The following is a 20,963-nucleotide window of genomic DNA, read 5'->3' as shown; positions in this document are numbered from 1 at the left end:
TCCTGCCTGTGAGTGTGTGTGTGTGTGTGTTTGTGTGTACTACAGCCAAAGATGTGAGGTCTAAAGCTCAACACATAGAGACAAAAATGCATGCCTAACATTTAACCGTTTGACCCCAGAGCTCAACCCAGAGAGAACACAAGTTGTGCTCATGTTTTAATATCAACTCAATGTTTCCAACACTGGGATATACATTACAGTCAATTCCACTGCCCAGTGACAGTAATTAAGTCAGACTGATAACATTTCAGCCCAGCACAGAGTGAGGGGGCTGCAGGCAGTGCCATGTAATTCTAGGTAAGCCTGGGGCCAGCACTCTATTCTAATGAAATGATAACCTTTTCCCTAAATACAACTGTCACTTCCTAAAGAGGCGTATTAGGAGGGAAAGAGTTGGAAAAGGCGACACGGAGAGAGAAAGGAGAATGGGAGCGTTGAGAGAGTGTGTGCTCCATCAACACCAATTTGGTCCCTCAGCTTTAAACTTGGCAGGACCAGACTTAGCCTGACAGAATAACAGAGCATCAGAGCAACGGCAAACAACATCCCAGTCTTGTAAGTCTGTCTCTCTGTCTTCACTTCTCTCTGGAGGCCCGGCCACTGAGGTTCCACCAATTAAACGGCTTCTCCTCTCTCCCCTTGCTCTCATTGGATTACATCACGCAGCTTTGTGAAACCCCCAAACACAGTCGCCACCAACGATAACACAAGACGAAATTTCTCACACAGCCCAGTGTTTTGAATGGAGACTCTAGCTAGTAGACCGTTTGGCAAACAGCACTGGAACATGATTATTTTTGGATCAAGTTATGTTTTCGTCGTTATTATAACCCTCGCCATGAGACAGACAGGCAGGAATGAGGGGGCAGCTAATGCTAATCTGGATGTGATTTTATAAATTCCCAGCATACTTTCTCATCCTCTGTGGGAAAGGTAGGATAAATTATTGTGAAGAAGTGGTATATGTAGGTATAAATCAGGATTGATGGGCTTTATGGGAATTTGTTTCATGTGTATTCATAATGCCATAAAAAACACAAACTTTGATTTTATGGTTAGTTGAAAAATTTATCAAAATGGTTTATAGTGGGAATACCTGACAAAGCAACAAGGTAGCTTATAAAATACAGTATACTGATAAATAGTAATAAAATCTTTATGAGAGCTATCAGGGTAAACGATGTTTTGACTGCGATAGAGGTAGAATCTGGCTACAAGGAGCCAACGTGCTAATAAATTAAGTCAGAGGTCATCAGGACTCTTATGACCCATGAGCCACTTTTCTTCCTTCATGACTCTTGGCACAAGATTCCAAGAAAGAGCTTCAACTCTGTGTCACAGTTCTTTTTTCAACGTTTAATGACCCGGGCTCATTAAAGGAAGCTTCACCTGATCCAGGACCCTGAGGCCTCCTGCATTAACTCACGCCCAGAGCGGGACTAATTCTGGCGTGTCGTTGCGCAACAGTGCGACCCCTTCAGAGGCAGACTAAACAAAGGCCTGGCCCCGGCTTCCCCGGTCCTCTCCAGCAGGCAGAAAAGCTATTAATGAGGATCTATGGCCCAGAGCAATGGAAGCCCTCATCCTCCCCCCAACAGCCATGTCCATCAGGGTACTTAGCCCCATGCAGTCATTAACTTCTGTTACTAATTGTCAAATTCATTAAACTAATCCTTCCCCAACATCCGGATGTCTCCTGTGGAAATGGATGGAGAGGGCTGAGTTATTAAGATGTCAGCTGTGGGGAAGATTAAGGCCAGCAGACATGCTCCACAAAGAAACGATACGGCCATTAAACTCTATATCAAGGTAGTGCGTGCGTGATATACTTTGTAATTATATATACATTTATCTTAGTAAGGGAGTTAAAGAGGTGTTTGAATGTATTCACAGTCACGGGCATGCCTTCAGTCAAGATATGTATCTGCCCCAGAGATACGTACACACGATGCTCATGAAGCGAGGAGTCAGCCTGAGAACGCAGCTTTTTTAATTCAAGCTCTTGGCTTTGAGGTGCTTTCACATGCCGCACACCCAGTCAGGGTAATATTCGACAGTCAAAGCCATTAACAGCAAGCAAGGCAATTAGAAAGCCATAAAATATTAAAAATTCAATATTCAAATTCATATGGAATACATCAGGACCCTCATTAGCTCCCTCTCTCAATGGCTGTCACAATGAGGTCTTAATTATACACCCTAACAATACAAAGCTCCATTCTGCAAATGGTGGGTTTTCAACATGCCTGCTTTCCACCATTCTGACAACTAGGAAGTCAGCTTTGGCAGATCTTGCCTATTATTGACACAGGTCTGCATATTTCATCGCAAAATCCTTTTTTTTTGTTTTCAAATCCAAAGTTGCTGACATGTACTTTCAGTTACTTGTTCCAGTACACAGAGTGCTAGGCGGTAAGACGGCGGAGGGAGTAGACAAAGTCAAGGAATTAATTAAAGTGGTCTGAATGACAGTTTGCTCAAGGGCAGCAAGGTACCATTACATGCTTTCCTATGTCGCATCCACACTGTCAACGCGACACCCCTTTGAACCCCACAGCCTGAACACTTCGTCTCCTCCTCCTCGTCATCCATCCATCCCTCCCACCCAGGATCCATCAAGTAAGTGACTGGACGCGACATGGTTTTAATGTTCCCTCCATTAGATCATCTCTGGGCCTGTTGTAATGTAATGGGATTGCCCCCCCTCCCCATGTTCCCTCTTACATGGTGGGAACACAGGGTGAGGAGGAGATGGGAGGGAGGGTTGGACCTTGTTCTAGCAAGTAGATGTGGTACATGGGGATAGGGCCAGCTAGGGTCAAGCGATTGTGTTTAATGTAATGCGGATGTAGTCCTGGGGCGTGTTGGGCTGTCCTGATAACTCAGACATGGCAAACTGACAGGAAGCTTGGGGTTAGCTCTGTGGGAGGAGACACTTGTTATTTGTTTTACATCAGCTCCCTCATTACCATTCTGGACAGACCGTTGTACTCCAAGGTGACTCCTTGAATTAGTAAAGAAGTGATGTGTGCACGTTGATGTGCAGACTTTAGCTTTTGGAGTTACACCCAATTCCGAGATTCTAAACTGCTTGTATACAGAAAGGATTTAAAACACCCCAATGCAATGTCTGATGTGTCATAACAAAGCAAGAAATGGACATGCCAGCTTAGCAAATGTCTTAGTAAAACAAACATTGGGGAAAATCTTGTTCTAAAAGGCTTTCAGAAACATTCCCATTGGTAAATTGGTGGGGCTGTCTGTTTGAAGCAGCTGTTGAAAGATGGGCTCTTCCTTTGTGTTAGAGAGATGACTCACCCCGTGTCAGTCCTCGACCATACAGTGTTGGAATAAGAAAAACAAAAACCAGCTGCTCATGAGCCAGAATACTCCAACTCCAATGATGCAGGTCAGAGTTACAAGAAGGGGCAGAGAGGAAGCAGAAAAGGGGAAAGTCTTATCCGCCACTGAGGCCACCCTGCAGGTGTGACCAGTCAACAGAGGATATGACACGAGGCATTGTCTCATCAGTGTGGTGAGTGAGCGGCGCTTATCAGTGACCAGCTATGTGACGAGTGTCAGGTTGACGTGTGATGAACATAAGTTCCGTAAAGAGTGACAAGAAGCTACAGATTCAACGTATGGAAGTTTTTCCTGATCCTTTTTAACAGCCAAGTTTTCATTTGTACAGTTTGCAAGCCTGAAGTTTACTCACACACGCACTCCTCAGCTTGGATGGTGATTCGTTTATAATGATAGAGCTGTTTTCAGCAATAGAGCCAGAGCATAAATATGCCATGCCACACAGCTGGAAAATGTAGAAATTCATCAGGGTTAAAATGTAGAGAGATTAACATTTCACGAGTTTCCTCCTCAGATATATATGGTTACGTAAACACATGGCCCAGCCAGTCGTCAGGCAGGGAGGGGTAGGACTCAGCCAAAGCAAGCACAAAGCCCTGGTTTGAGCAGGCCAAGGACAAGGAGGCTTTCCATATCTACATGCATGGAAAACCAAATGTTGAGAAGCGGCGCGGAGACATAAGGTCGTTTCTCTGTGTCTGTGAATACGTGCAATTCAAGCAAACAAGCTTAGTTATTGCTGGCTTTCAAGGCATGCAGCACTTTATTGGTTGTTTCAACATTAAACATGCTGCCATTCTGGGCTTCCACTTTTAGATGATAAAATCCTTTGGATCCTTTTTGAAAGATGGCAGGAAATTCTCTAACTTCCTCCTTAAATTCAAGGTCTCGCCTTTTACCATTAAAAGGATAAGGCGTTCCAATAAATAAGCTCCTGCAGAAGTTTTTCTGTAGGGCATTAAACAAAGTCATAATCCCACTTGGCTGAGGTAAAGGTGTTTGAGAGTCTGAGACAGGAAGCTGTTTCCAGAAAGCAAGTTCAGGACAGAATCAAAGAAGGAGTCTCAAGCCACAAAGAGGTAAACTATGTCAGTTGCTTTTCATGGTCCGTAACAACCACTGAGTCCACAGAGTGTATGCACGCATAAGTACTGCACTCCGTGTGTATAGACACAGTCACGCACTGGCCCTGCAAACGCACACACACTTGAAAATGTAAATGTTTTTCTGGTGAGGTCAGGTTCCAGGCTCTTTGCATCTTGGCTCCCCTGTCCTCCATCCTCCACAGCGCCAATAGACATCCCGACCCCCTCCTCCTCCTCTCCCCATTCGCTCCCCAGAGAGAGTCCAGAGGAAAATATAGCAGTGATGCTGGTTTAACCCACTCTCCAGACTCCAGACTGTGTTTTTCTAAGGCTGGTTACTACTCGAGCTGCGGGAGGTGATGGGGCCTGCCACAAATATTTCTTGAGGGGAATGGTTCACAAAACAAAACATAAAAGCCCTCTTAATTTTGGAGTAGATGAATGGCAGGGAGTTGAAAGACTTAGCACTTTCCCTCAGCTGTCTCCTCTCAGACAGGCAATATTGGGCCTGGCTAGCTGCTGGTACTGGTGACTTTAAAAGGTTTTATTACATGTCCAGCCTTTTTTGGTGAGTGCTGTTTTTCTTAAATGGGTGTTTTTTTCCTCACATTCTGACACGGGGCTACAGACTTTATTTTTTATTAATGCTGTTGAATGAGATGGAAGCCAATTAAATCTGATTATGATTTTTCAATTACCTTAAGCAAGAAAAGACTTTAAAAGAAAAGTTGGACAATCAAAGATAATATCCTTTGGGCTGCACAAACATAGCAAGAATTCTAATTTGTATTATAGCATGGATACTGACAGCATAGCATTATATAGTCTAGCCCAATGCAGTGACCATAATCAAACCAACAATGCCACCCTTGTAAGTAGGGCATGAAAAACACAAGTTAAAATGTAAAAAATATTCATTTGTAATGATACCTAATAAAAGTAACAAAGTTACGAGAATAAAGTCGTAATGTTATGTAATAAAGTCGCACTGTTAAGAGAAATGTTGTGAAGTTACATGATTGAAGTTGTATTGTTAAAAGAATGAAAATGTTATGAGAAATCATGTCATGAGATAAATGTCATATGTGGAAAAAATCAAGATGTATTTTTTGCAAGAAAGAAGTCTAACTTACACACTCTGGCTTATCTGTACGAATGCAAAAACTCCTTGTATGAGAATATCAGAATATCATCCAGCCTCCAGCTCTAAAATCAGAGTAACATGGAGTTAAATTTCACAGTAGACAGTTACAGCAGTGTCAGATGCAAGCACAAGCAGCCCATTGGCTTTTCCATTTTTAAAGCAGATTTAGTTTGAAGAGGAGTAGATTAGGAATCCTTATAGTTTGACACTATTGTGCTGATGAGCTAAAAAAGTAATTTTCTAAATTAAATTAAATTTTATGTATAACTCTAGAAGAGGCAACAAGTTCCTCATTTAACATTGGATGGCTGCAGGGTAGACATGCACCGATGGATCAGCTGGCCAATCGATCGGTGCCTTTTTCCTTAATTTTGGGGGATCTGTGATCGGCCCATCCTAAAATATGAAACTGATCTTATAAACCTCCAGGAAGGTCTGACAGCCAGCCATTGTTGCTTTTTGCTCTGAGACCTACAACTCAGGACACTTTATTGGTTGTTTAAAATATAAAGATTTTATTGTTTCACAGGTATTGTTCAATGATTATCAATTAAATAAGATTGGAACATTGAAAGTATATGCTGTCAGTTATAAAAATAAAAATCGGTATTGGCCCAAATCGGTATCGGCAGGACAGGCTTTTTAAAGATCGGTGATCAGCCAGAAAATTGTGATCAGTGCACCCCTGTAGCAGGGTGCTTTTTTGACCTATCCCCTTAAAATAGTATACATATATACATGCAAATTATAGCCCAAAACTTTGACCATACTTTGTGAATCTTACATCAGTCTCCTAATATCAAAACTTTATCTCAAAGATAATAAGACTTTAATATCTTTTGCTATTATTGCTTTTTTTAATCACAATGACCGTGATTGTAAAATCATATACTTTGTTTTCTGTTCTGGCTCTAACTGTGGCCCAATCCTCTGTGGTACAAAATATCATTCATAGGACATTTGTAACTTCAAAAGATATCTGAAAACCTCTGATAAGTGAATTCTGTTTCTTGGGGAAAAAAGGTCTGATAGTCACAGATCACAGTCTGAATAAGTCAAGATCTAGAAAAAACAACTGGAAATCAACTCATTATCAGATCACTCGAAAATGGAGTATATAAAATGTAGGATCCATGTTTGTTTCTAGACAGATGTCCCAAGATATATCTACTGCCAAACATTGTGTGTTTTTTTTCTGGATGAAAGACATCTCAAGGCAGTGTGTAAGAAAAAACAACCAAAGGAATCAGTTTTGGTCAGCCATTCTAACTAATGTGCTATCATTTTTTTAAATGGACAATAAAAGAGGGAATAAAAAACAGCCATAAACTTTCATGATGGTGTATTGAAATCATTGCATGGTATTAGATATCTCATATGCAAATAAATATGAAGGCAATTTATTCAGCCTCCAAATAAAATTTGAGAAAAAGGGATCCTTCACATCCATGTTCTTCAAAGGAACATTGTTCAACCAAGCAGTGGTAGTGGCTCATGCCCTTGGCAAAGCGAGATAAGGCTATCAGCTTCCATCATCGCTAAACAAGATTGAGCAAAGTACATTAAGCAGAAAAATACAAACAAATTACAAAGGCTTGGGGCTAGGCTCTTTATCTAATGTTTGTGGGGACTGTTAGCGTCAGTTGGAGGGAAATGGGCCTGCATCTAATAGATCCTGTCCCACCACTTCCACACGGCCAGCGAAACAATGCACGGTGCCATTATCTCAGCGCTAATGCTATCCTTCCTCATGTGCAAAACAAGCCTGCAATCTCTACCCCACTGCCAGTACAGCGGTCGGCTTCAATGCAAGCAGTCTCAGGCCAAAGGAAAAAGATAACAATGGCCATCAACATGGAGAGGTGATGCTGAAGGAAAGCTGTTTGAAGGAACTCCTGCTAGCTCATGCTAACGTTCATTGTTTAAATTTTAACTTAAAAATGTGATAAACTTTCCACTAAGTGATAATCTGTTGGTTTCAAACTGCTTGTAAGCTACTTCCAATAACACCATTTAGAGGTCTCTCTGCACCACAGAGCAGCTACAACAAGCCTGCATTAGCTTTGTTATTGATCCGATCTCCTAAACCCTCGCTGTGACCCCAGAGGTCATGATTTATGTATTAAGCAGGTTTTTAAAAGAAATCCATTTTCCTGTCGAGCCCCCGATGTACGTCTAATGCTGCACTGTGCTGGTAATCGGAGGAGGGCAGCGTGTTTGATTTTGACCACCCCTCCCTATTTTTGTAGCTCACACCCTTTCCCGATGTCTCACAACACCTTGACTCCCTAATCGATACCTCAGAGCTCCTGGTTCAACGAGAGATGCCTCCACCTGCCTGCCAGCCTGCCCTCCTCCTCTTTCCTCCTTTTCCTTCTCCTCTCCCTCAATCCCTCTCCCTCCTTTCCTCTCAGCAGGATGCACCTCCATCAGGGCACTCGTGTCGACCCAGTGCCAGGCTTCTGAAGGGTCCGGATGAAAGTGCAACGACAGAAAAGTGCAGGCGGAGCTGCATGTGGAAGAAAAATGAGGAGTGAGAAAGAAGAAAAAATGTTTGGACTTATGCGATCTCAGAGGGCCCCACTCTTGTCTGCTGATGTCGATAATGGAGCAGCTGAAGAATCAGAGGAGGGGGGAGTTTGTGAGTGTGTGTGTGTGTGTGTGTGTGTGTGTGAATGTGTATGTGTTTGTGTGTAATAGGGGTCAGGGAATGTGGGGAAAGAAGTTGTGTAGGTTCAAGAAAAGGATTATTTTACTAAAAACGAGGTATTTTAACACCTGCCAATCAGAGAGATGTCTTCAAGACTTTTCCCAGGACAAAAAGAAGAGTTAGGGATAAAAAGAATGAAGGACAGAAGAATGTTAACTGACCTATGACATCCCTAAAATAAGAGACCAGGATTTTTTTTGTTTCTGAATATTCTTGTGTATTACAGGGTAAGAAATGAGATCTGAAAGTAACATTTCCATCGTTCTCAGAGCCGGGTCTCGGTACGACAGAGATGTCACATCGCAGCTAATTAGAGCTGGCAGAAAGGAACGTGTGCGTAGATATCATCTATTGTTCCTCATCACTCTAATGAGCTTAAATGTCTTTGTCTTTATTCATCAGCTTAAAGGTTGCAGAGTTGCAGAAACAGAGTCACAATCTTTTTACATGTTATCTCTTAGTACATCAAGTGATTGAGGATTTGGTTGCATGTTCCCAAAAAGTTGCTCCCATTCGTGCCCTGAAGGATAAGCTTTGTGGTGAGTAAGTTAGACCTGCTGAAAAAACACACATTTTTTTAAACCAACTGAGACATATAGAGAAATGATAATTTAGCCGAAAGCTGATTCTTCTTTTACCATCAAACATCTGCATTCCTCTAGCTCTAAATTTCTGTTTCTGGGTTCTTGTGTCACTAAGGTTTGATGATGTCTGAGTTGAACACGTTGGTTGTTTTGCCATCGCTTGGATTCATTTGCTTTTTTCCTGTGTCATTGTTGGCTAAATGTGGTAACGCAGATCATTCTATAAATAAAGGTCATGTTATAACTATGTTTATCTTTGTTGTTATAATTCCTTAATCATGGACCTAAATTTAACCTCAAAATAGAAAATAGAAAAAAACAGAAGTGAACAATCTTAATGGTATATGAGATTCATTACACCATATTTAAGATCACAAAAGTTCAACCTTCTCTTACATCAAAAATATTTCTTTTGAAAGAGTATCTGCTTCAAATTCTTTTTAGCCTGCTTAATTATCACAAGTTTAGTAAGATACAATTTTCAGAACTTAAACAACCCAAAACTGTTGCATTTTCAAAGTTAAACCATCACAGCAGGCTTAAACATAGCAGCCTGAACGGTATAAGAGAATACACCAAAAATATGAAGTGAGATAATCAAACAAAAGTTAAGGAGACCACACAACTGACCTGATTATTCAATGACCTTCAACCACCAACTTATTTTTAGAAAAAAAAAAAAAAAACTTTTTAAAAACCAAATCTTGTTTCAATGCAGGAAAAATTATAACTGAGAGCTTTTAACTGTTGTTAACTCTTAAAATACCTTGTTTTCTCTAAGAATAAATGGTGGTTTTTAAACAAACTTACCCAGCCTTACCCCAAAAAACTTACCCCAAACAGACACAATGGAAGTTGATTAAAATTAAATAGTCACATTTAAATGAACACATTTGAATAAAATATAAACAAAGCACTTGTGATTACAATACTTTTAATGCTAGAACAATTCAAAACCTAACTTACCCTGCTCATGAAAATTCTAGTACAGCCTTTTCAGGCTTGCTATCTCTGGACTTTGAGGTCTGTAACCTCATATTCCTTAGTTCTTGAACCGTTGGTTAATGTCTCTGCTGTATTAATAATCGTTTTCTTTATTTTGTGCAACTCTGTTGACCTTGTGACTCAATCTTTCACCCTCTTCATCATATGCATGAGGCGTACACTTGTCTTACAGATAGAGAAAAGTTTCTGTCTGCTGTAACAAACATTTATTTCGGATTATCAAATGAAACATGGATGTAATGATCTATCTCTTTTCAATAGATTTTGAGGATTAGTAAGTGTCCTATATTAAGGTCAATATGGTAATCAGAGGGTAGTTGATATCTTTCTTGAGCTTTACTTGAGCTCATCAAAATGGTGTAAAAGCATGGATTTCATACACTTACCTCAGACACTATTTCTGGAAGTTCAAATTCATTCCTCCATGCCTTACAATTTTCATAAACGCCAATTCTGCCTTAACAATAAAATCATGTGAAGGCTACTTTATTTACTATCTGGCTGGTATCAGTTACTTGGGCATATACCTGCCAATACTGGTAGATAGTCTATATATTGGTACATCCTGTTTATGTTTTTGTTTAAAATTAATCATAAAAAAGTCATTAAGAATAAAAAAAAGAGCGGCTAAAAAAGAGATTTATAGAAGGATGAGCAGAGTTCACCTCCTTTACCAATGAGTGTTCAAAGAAAGAAAAAGGAGGGCAGAAAAGAGCCAGAGGTGTGTAAGGAGAACAGAGATAGACCTGTTATCATGTAACAGAGGCCCCGCTTTGACCTGACCTTGAACACACGAGTCTGTGCGAGCACACACACACGCAAGCAGGGTCACTGGGCATAAAGAGCCACTGTGTCAGGTCACAGAGCACAGAGAGAGGGATAAAGGACTTGAGGGATGTGATATGACTAATATGAGGGGTTTTGCGGGCCTTCGGGGGGACTGGCGTTACAGCCGGGGGTGACTGACACTGCTGATCTGTATCACACATCAGAGCGGATCACAGCAGAGGAAGGCAGAGCAAACCACAATGAATCCAGTTTCAGGATCCACAAAAACAAGGAAACATCGACACAAAGAAAAGAGTGTTAAAATGTCAAACTGAAAGTCAAAATATTTAACTCCTACACTGTTTTCCTGACAGCTTTTTGATGATTCATTTTTCCTTTGAAGCCAAGCAGATGACACAAGACTGTCCATGTATTCTCACTAAACATATTCTTACAGTTGTTGATGTCCAAAAGCACACAACCCCCACTGCTGCAGACAAAACTGTTATTTCTCCCCCTAAAAGAGTGGGTTCAAAGATCAGCACCTAGCAGGATGGGATGGGGTACGCTGTGGCTTGCATGTCTATCAGGTTACACACTTCAAAGAAGCACAGCCATACACAGCCAGCGATGAGAGCAAAGGAGCCACCGATAGGGCCACATTGTCATCCTGCCATTATCACCACTGCCAGGGGATGGACGGCTCATTTCTTCTGTCATAATTGAGCTTTTTTTCCCTCCTCTCTATCAACAATGCTTTTGAAGAACATGATCTCTTCCTTTCAGTCTTTTGAATAGCTCCAAACATTTTTCCAAGAGGCCAAAGTGGAGGAAGTCTCCTTCAGCTTCTGGGAGTGGTCCATAGATGGCACTGTTGGCTCATGCTATGGGTGTGTTCCCAGCACTGAAAGGAAGGAGTAGGAGGAGGAGGTGGTAAGAGTATCCACACTTTAAACTCATCAGCTACAGATCTGTGAAAAAAAAACGTCTTTCATCTCTGCTTTAGGTGTCATTTGCCAAATATAATCTTGTAACTTCTAATTAATTCAAACTGCTAGAAAGAATCTTTCAAAATATCACACTTTCCAACTTGATACACTTTTCCTGTTTAAAAAAAAATGTTTTTTTCCAGTAAGGGTAATTTAGCAGCTCATTATCAAAAGAAGTGCTTTTTTCTTCTCTTCCTTTCCCTCGCTATCATTTCTCCCAACAATCAACAACTTACTGGTGTTTTTCTCTGCCCTGAAAACAGCACATATGTTGAACATAACTGAATGTGACCATAATACTTGATATGTTATGAGTAGATTTGAGGTGCAGAGACTAAATAAAGTGCTAAACAGTGATACAAATAGTGTAAGTCAACCCCAAAAAAGTGACTTCGGAGGCTTGAAATCTGAGATAGAAGGAGCTGTGGTTGACATCACCCAGTGAAAAAAAAGGAAGCCTGTTGTTTATGGTGCAGGTCTGTTGATGAAGGTGAGAGGGGTAAACGTGGAGACGACTCAAGGTCTGCAAGCCAGTGAGGGCCTCATGGGAGCCCAAGTGCCCTGATCTATGGCCTGCCTGGCCGGTGAGGTCAGGCCAGAGAAGCCCTGGAAATGTGAAATTAGCAGCCTTTTGCAATTAGGGCCATGACCACAGGCAAGGATGCTATACTGCATCACATACCAGAATATGTCAACAGTTAAAGTGTGGATGCTCGAAACAATGAATAAGAAACACAAGAAAAAGGAAATGTGTGCAGCTAAACAAGAAAAAACACACAAACAAGTGCTTCCTAATGTGTGAATCCTGTAATTCTCACACAAGACGACAAAGAAAGTCAGGCAGAGGGCGCAAAATGCCCCAAGGCAGGCTGACTGGCCCTTGCCACCCAGGCGATGTGTGGACATGCAGGGGCCCTGGAGCAGCCCTCAGCTCCGGATGAACATGTTTCCACACAGACCTACATGAAGGACCAAGCAACCCCCCTTCTCTAACACCTCTCTCCGTCTCATTTCAACCACGCCAAGGCAGCTCCCCTCTCTACAACAAACTCCAATCCAACATCCCATAAGAGGCTCTTAAATTTTGATGCTGCAAGCTAAAATGAGAGGTTGTGTTGGGGTTGCAGAGGGGAAACAGTGTAACACAGGATCAATCCCACACCCTGTTTGCGCTGACAGCAGGGAGAGCTGTTGCTGCTGTCAAAGTGTGCATCCAGGTAGCTTTTTCTCATGGCTGCAGGCGGTCAGGTAGGCAGGCAGCACCAGCGGTGTGTTAAACACACACACGCAGTTGTCTCGAACCTGTCAGTCAGCCACCCTGCACTGCGTCGGACCACCGAGGTCTCATACATAATTTGGCACCGAATGAATATTTTCTCAGCGTCCTGGCAAAAGTGGTATTTGATGAAATATTAATTTGGTGATTAATTTTTGCATCTGATCTTCTGTCAAGAGAGATAAAAAAGAATGGGTTTTTTCCTGTGAAGCCAGTTGTTGAAGGGCACCTCTCTCCAACTTTATACATTAAACTTTCATCAGCTGGTACAATGAGGACAGTGTTTCCCGGAGTTAGAAAGAAAACTTTCTGCAATTTGGGAGTGAAATAAAAACACAGTAAATGAGACAGGCTAAAAGCACAAACAACTTTTTAATCCTGGGAGCAGCTTGGTTACACTTTGCAGAGGGGGCCTCAACTTTTAGTATTCAGCAGACGGGATGAAGTAAGACAAGAAGACTCTTTTAAAGATGGTACTAAAGAGCTATTTGGGCCACATGTGTCCTGTAGTTATGTTGTTTTGTGAGAGCTCCATCGCCGTGAAAAATTTACACCATGTCATCATGGCAAAGACTTGACAAAAGTTGCTTTTCACACCCCTAAAGCTGTGCTGTAGTTAGTTCAAATTAAATATAGTGTGTTATAATTTTGTGATTATTGCAATTCTGTAGCCACCTTGAACACTCCATATTTTCAGTATATTTGATCACGTGAATGTGTGTATATATTTCCATAAAATATACACAAAAAATTAACAATTAAAACTTTTCCTTTGTTATATTCATATTTAACGCTATTTATCGTTATTTATTGTCAACTGTCTGATTTTGGATAAGTCTGCGGGGTCCGAAAATTTCTAAAGAACAAGAAATAAAGTGGGGGCTGCACGGTGGTGCAACGGTTAGTGCTGCAGCCTCACAGCAAGAAGGTCACTGGTTCGATTCCCAGCTTAGTCGGTGAGCCTTTCTGTGTGGAGTTTGCATGTTCTCCCCGTGCATGCGTGGGTTCTCTCTGAGTACTCCGGCTTCCTCCCACAGCTTAAAAACATGCTCTTCAGGTTAATTGAACACTCTAAATTGTCCCTAGGTGTGAGTGTGTGCATGAATGGTTGTCTGTCTCTGTGTCAGCCCTGCGATTGACTGGCGACCAGTCCAGGGTGTTACCCCGCCTCTTGCCCAATGACCCTGAACAGGATAAGCAGTTTAAAAAATGAATGAAGAAATACAGTGGAACTATCAGTTGAAAATTAAAGAGAAAATTACAAACTAACTTGTCTTTACAAATAATCTAAGTCAGTAGTTCCCTAACGTAGGGGCTTGGACCCCCAGGAGGGGAGGGGTGCCATGATTGGGGTAGAATTCCCTCCAAAACAAACTATCTATATTAAATATAAATAAACAAACAAAGAGTCTATAGTAATAATTTTGATATAGAACCATGCAAACAGAAAATGTATGATCTGTTTTCCACATTTCTTTGCTGCCACAAGACTCCAGGAGTGACTAAGCCAAGAAAACAGCTTAATTAAGCATTTTAAGCCTTTTTCTTGTTAATTTTTGTCGGAATGTAGTCATACACTCTTTTTTATGAGATGTTGCATTATCTTGTTTTTTGACCAACATATACCTTAGATCTTGATCTATCTAGATCTATACCTTGATCCAGCCTTGCTATGTTGCATATAGCAAAAAGGGATAGCAAGAAAAGAAAATGAGACATTTCGTGACATTAAAGTGTCCCAGGTATTTAAGAAGAAGCATCCAAGGCCATGAGCACATGAGAAAACTGGACTTACGGGTTGGAGGTGCCAAGAAAATGGACAATGATATGGTGCTGATGTGTTTCTGCAGATAAAGTTTGACAACTGTTTGAAAACAACTTTTTCTGCTTTTCTTGAAAGTTACCGCTAGGGCAGTTTATACTCTACTTTTTGGGACAGATGCAATAGAATGTCATGTAATATAGTATTCAGTAGCTCAAACTAATCAAATTATCAGCTGTCATGAAAATAAATCCCATATGCAAACCAGGGCACATACAATCTCCTCTTTATGGTTGGGAAAGACAAGCTTACCTTGACAAGCTTCAGCAGCTCATACAAGTCCTCCACCTCGTCTCCTTCTGTCTGACTGTAGTTTCTGCCCGTGTCCAGACTAGAGCCCTGGATAGTGCGTCTATACAGAGGTAGATCCATGGCTTCAGCGTACAGGTCTATGGCCTGATGGCCCACTGTTTGGTACATGTAGCTGTCCAACTCATCTACGGAAGGGAGGGAAAGATGTTAATGAGCTGTTACGCACAAGACTGATACAAAATACAACATTAATGGAGTGTTTTCAAAATAAAGATTAGTTGAGATCCATGTTGCCTGAAATAAATAAAATACAATGGAATTTAAATTATTTGTCTTAAAAAAATCTTGCGGGAAATTAATGAAGAAACAACTGCTAGAAATGCCAACATAACATGTAGACATGCCTTTTGATAGAATACAAAAATATCACCATGTCACCATCAAAGATTTATGAAAAATTGGTCATTTCTAATTCTTAATGCAAACAGATTCCTTATTTCATCAAGATCTCAGATTTTATGGGGTTTTTTTTTGTCTGTTTGTTTTGTGTTTTGAGTACATTTGGCTTTCTTTTGCACTATAGTCACGCTGAATCTTGTGCAGGAAACAACACACCACAACTAAGTTATGTTAGCCCCTAAAATCTTTAACTAAACTTTACTTATGAAGCACTTTTCATATATTAAAACAGTCTTTAGGTCTGGGGTACATTTGTGCACAGTTCGTTGTTTGTGTGTCTGCAGAAGTGCAGCTGGCTGGCCCATTTTGCCATGTGGAAAATCCCCTGTAGATCATACAAACCCCAGCAGGGCATCTTCCTCACCTGTGTTAGCAGGACGAAGGTTGGCCAGAGCAACAATTTGGTGCCCAGCAGAAACACACTGCATCATGTTGTAGCAGCTGTCTTTGCCCCCACTGGAACAGAGCATGAGAAATGGGCACAGAGGTAAGTTAGAGCTGTTTGGATCATTAACATGTGGACTAATATATCATACAAGGAGCGCGTTTAGAGATAAAGAAAGTAAAGTGATAGAGATGATATTCAGCAAATTAGAACCTGTTTGGGGCAGATACAGCTCCGTATGTGGTACATAAAGTAAGCCAGGTCGCTGTATACTACTCGTGTATTACCCTCCAACAGTTTTTTACTTTACGCTTCTAAAACTGTTTCGACGAATTTAAGTTTTCTTACAGCCACAGCCTTAAACAACTTCTAAAACGAGACATCTAAAGTTTATTCAGAGCAATTCACAGCGGTTTGAACTATTTTTATGACAGCAGCAACATCAGGAATAAAGCTGTGACGCAGCTGAAACATGTAAAAGTTTTACCTGATCAACGCGACCACTTTCATCGTCTTCTTTTGTTCTGTTGTCACAAATTACTTACAATATATCGGCTATGAATGACACGCAGCGATAGCTGTGCTAAGCAACCGAATGTACACAACATGTGAGAGCTGGACTTCCGGGTTGCTGAAGGACCCCTCGACACTGAGAGCTGCCCTCTAACATGCCTGCTTGAAAATGAATCGGGTTTTTTGTATTTGTCCCCTTCTTTCCCGTCGAATAAGGATTGAACACTTTTTAAGTTCCCAAAATTGAATTCATAGTCGACAAGATTTCAAAATTAAAAGGTAAGCCTAAAAAATGAATCTCCAAATTGAAAATAAATGATCAATTGAATTCACTAAAACTAAACACTCTAAAGACTCCAAAATGTGCAAACATTAAACCAAGTAAAGAACTGATAATAATAATTTTTAATGATTGTCATTATATTGATGTAACAAGGGATTTAAAAACAACCATCTCTCTTTTCTCACCAGCAAGAGGCAGGCAGGCACAGCGGCCAGTTGTGTAATTTCTTTATTTTTACATGTTTTAAAATTTGAGCTGCATTCAAGGGTACTATACAACCTATGGAACGAAGGATAATCACCTGCTAAAATAAAAAAAAAATAGAATAAAATCTTTTTTTCAACACATGTTTTGGATAAAATCAAACTTAAAATGTCCTTTTTTGCAAATAAAAGAGAATGCATCTCACATGTACTGCTTTAACGCCATCAAAGTTATCATAAAAACCAAACTGCACCCTCTTGTACTGCCCATGCGCACTGTACTTTAAGCATAATCCAAGTGGATATGCACTCCAGCTCTGAAACTCACCCTGACACACATCCGTTGCCTGATGTGTCTCAGGAGAGGACCAAAAGTCCATGCACTGGTATTCATACACAGGTTGCACTTTTCCTCTGAGGGAGCCCTATTTTGCTCAGAGGAAAGCCTTTGATGCTCTTTTTGCTCTCTGTTGTTGTGCCAGAGCAGAATAATTGAGCTGCTTTTGTGCGCTTCCCTCACCTTCTACCCCTAAGCAGGCTAAAGGCAACTGATTTTGTTTGAGTGTACAAAATTGAGAGAGACGTCTCTTCATCCCATCGCTTTAAACTAGGTTCCCTTTCTTTGTTTTTGTTTGGTTTTTGTGTTATTTATCTGGAATATATGGAAAAATGCAACGTGCATGAGCAACATTTTATGTAGTGGCCCAGGCAGGATTGGTTTATATGCTAGTGTTCTATGAGCTGTACTATAATTAAATATGATTATGTTCTTAAGGGACCAATATTCATACCAAATATTATTGGATGGATTTAGGTGTTTTTCAGAACAACAAATATTTTAGATTTATATTTTTGTGTGTTTTAATGAATTAGTTATCCATGATCAGTTTCATTCTTTCCTTACTCATTTAAACTGAACACACAATTTTATAATTACACTACTGAACAAGAAATAGAATGAAGAAATAGTCTTGACTTGGACAAGAGGACATGTCCCCCTGGGTTTGACTGTCCCTAAGTTAGTTAATCTCATTTTAAAACCTGTGTTTAGAAATTCAGTCCATTATGCTTTGTAATACATCTTCACTTCCCTCAGTGTTTTCCATTAAGGCCAACAGGATACGAGCAGTGCAAATGTAGTCACTTATCAGTTTTAATTTCGGTAGTTTATTGCCTAGGCAAATAAAGAAGTGTGTTGTCTTGCTTTTATTTGTGTCAGCATTTTGCTGACGTAAAAGAGCGTTTTATGTCCGTATTGTTGGTGCACTGGGGATAAAAAGTGTTGATGGATAGCCCAGCTGAGACACGGCCAATGGACGTGAATATGAGACGCATAAATATGAAAGCGAGGCAGCAGGCATCAAATGACACCCTTGGCCTTTTCTTAAAGGAGCATGTGCATATGACAGGTGATTTACACGGACACACAAACTAATTTTTGTCGCACAAGGACACAAAACTTTGGGCGTAATGAGAAACTAAGGCCTCAAATCAAAGGGCAATAAATTGGGTGTCAGAGCGGGCCAGCCAAGGTTGCACGCTGAGTGGCCAGAATACAAACACACATACACGCTTTCTGTCCCCAACAACATGACAGAGCAAGTACCCATACTGCACAGGAAAAGAGTGAGACATGCGGCTGACTTATTCTATTAATATGAGATAAGGAGATGGTTAAAGATTATATCATATCCGTTGAATATTGTGCAGTCGTTTATGTTTACTGGATATAACTAAATGTCAATACTAATATTGCAAACTATAAAAAAACAAGGTTGTTTTTCATTGGGATTTATCTTTATCTTCTTTTATGTAATATAGAGTGTGATTTGGTGTTCATTATAAACACTTGTCTTGTCTCTTATGCCAGATTACAGATAATATGACTCAAACTACCACAATCCTGTTTAAAAAGTCACTTTTATATGTCAACGAGATGCTGTTTATTGACGATCGTGGTGGATAATGTGCTTAAATCTCATAACAAGTGAGAAAACATTGAATATTTCATTCAGTGAGAATGTTTTTCTAGAACATAATGAAATGAGAACAGCAAACTTTGTTATAGTAATCCCAATTTCCTCCCAATAAGGTAAACACGCACAACTGATGTCAAACAGAACTTTCTGCTTTAACTCAAGCCAGTGTCTAATTCTTTTTCTGACTTTATGCAGAGCTCAAATTGGATTTGAATTTTACTTAATTTGAACGTTCTTACTGAGCCACAAACACGAAGCAGAGGACATGGAGGATGTATTGCCAAATTAAACCTGGAACATCTGGTAGCCCAGTTCCTGTGCTCGTTTTCCTGGACCTGAATTACGTCTATTCAGATGTCGGAGGTTTATTTAAAAAACGTTGACTTCCTTCGCTTCAGTGTTGCGAACAAAACAGAAAAGTCACGCTTATTACAGATGAAGTCCTGATTACAGGGAAATGTTATCATGAAATAGTGATAAATTTGTGCTCATTGAACAAAGAGCAGCCCTGTGTGTTCTTAACTCTCCTCCACCGTATAGTTGCCTCCATCAGGGGCTCATTTTCCAAAGAACTATCAACATAATGATACCTCTTTAGGGCCTAACCGCATCCAAATCAGTTAGTAAACAACCCAAACGGGGATCTGTACACATTTTTACAGACAATTAACCGTTATCACGAGGGGCCCAAATGGATTAGTAGGCTCATTAATGTCCGAGGCTAATCGCTCCTTGATTGGAAATGTGAGAGAATGTGAAATAAAGTCGTGGTTTGATCCAAATTGTGTTTGATCATGGCCCCGTTCTTAACAACAGCCCCAGTCTGCAAACAGTAATTGAGTTTTTTTTTTCTTCAAATCCCCAAATGAAAATCTGGCTTTTTACCCTCCCTTCATTTGGCTTCCAAACCACACAAAGCATCAAAATGGATGAAAAATGTTTTGCCTCATGAGCTGCTGCTCTTTTGTGAGAGCCCTGAGATCATTCTGTTGATAACTATTATTTTGTCTCTGAAGAGAAAGAAAATCTCTGATGACTTAAGTGCCTTTCACGGTCACTCCATGCTAATCAGAGTGACTTGTTTTTGTCATCATCTCATATTTTAATAAACTTTAACTGATGTTAAACTTATTTTTACATTTGTGATATTGGATGATGAAAGAAAAGTGTTTTCAAAAATGACCATAATCACTTGTGAAGTGTTGTCATTGATTATTAGAATCATTTCAGACCAGTAACTCAGTATTTTGTGCTAAGCTATAAGAAAAAGTTAGACAAATGGAAAGAATTGGTCTTGATTTCTGAAGATTTGCTTAAAAGCATTAAACTTGTCTGGTTTTAGAGCTTCAACTTCATGGCACTGCTCATTGTAACTTCAGGTGGTTGCTAATGACATAATACAAGTATGGCCAATGCTAATGTGCTCATTCGTAGCAGGTATGCTGTGTACCATATTCTCCATGGTTTAACAAATGGGTGTTTGGTTTTAAAAACCTTGAGGCTCATGGATCTGTGTTGATTTTTAAAGGGGTTAAGTCCTTCGTACTACTGGAAAAAGTTAATAAATGTTTGTTGTTTCACTACTCAATGAATCCTATCCCTTCTCATCCTGCAGCTGTCAAACATTTAACAAAAAGGCACAAACCTGGTCATGGAGGAAAGGTCCAGGGATCATTTATCCTCTTGGGTCAGTGGAATTCTTCTAAAAGAAAGTACAAAACAAAAACATCTTGAATTTGTTAAAATATTTCAGCCTGGACTGAACTTGTTAAAAGACTACCAAATCAACACGTAAGCTATCATTTTGTTTCACATGTTGCAAGAAGTCGGCTTGTAGCAAAACCTCAACCCAAAACTATACAATGATTCTTGCAAACCTTGCCTCTTACATAGGTTTTCTGCATGAAAGTTTGCAAGTGTTCAGATTTCTGCACCACTTTTAAGTTGAAACCAGCTCTCTTTTAACTTTTCAACCCTACTGGAAAAGAAACATCTCAACTTTTGTACCAATCAGCCAGCCAGCTCTTAAGTACAAGTGTCATTTCCTGAGTATTTCTTTTTGATTTGAAAAAGTCTTACTCTGCTCTGAATATCCGAGAATCAAATGACAGCTTCACTGTTTTGAGCCCTGTGAAGCTCCATC

The 20,963-nt window shown here is 40.2% G+C and overlaps 1 protein-coding gene across 1 annotated transcript in view; it reads right to left on the bottom strand.

Annotated features, from left to right (window-relative positions):
* Positions 1-16,461, bottom strand: part of dph6 (diphthamine biosynthesis 6) — a 69,680-nt gene extending 53,219 nt beyond the window's left edge. Inside the window, exons 1-3 of the mRNA XM_074691255.1 lie at positions 16,330-16,461; positions 15,822-15,913; positions 14,999-15,183 (exon numbers count right to left, since the gene is read on the bottom strand). Of these exons, the coding sequence (XP_074547356.1) occupies positions 14,999-15,183; positions 15,822-15,913; positions 16,330-16,352 (300 nt within the window). The 5' untranslated portion in view covers positions 16,353-16,461. The remainder of the gene's footprint in view (positions 1-14,998; positions 15,184-15,821; positions 15,914-16,329) is intronic.
* Positions 16,462-20,963: the final 4,502 nt, after the last annotated feature.

Source organism: Halichoeres trimaculatus, unplaced genomic scaffold, assembly GCF_033239565.1.
Source record: "Halichoeres trimaculatus isolate MK-OKI-2021-1 unplaced genomic scaffold, fHalTri1.1 fHalTri1_scaffold_17, whole genome shotgun sequence".
NCBI lineage: Eukaryota > Metazoa > Chordata > Actinopteri > Labriformes > Labridae > Halichoeres > Halichoeres trimaculatus.
The sequence above is the reverse complement of the archived record's forward strand: the minus strand, read 5'-3'. Positions and strand labels throughout refer to the sequence as shown.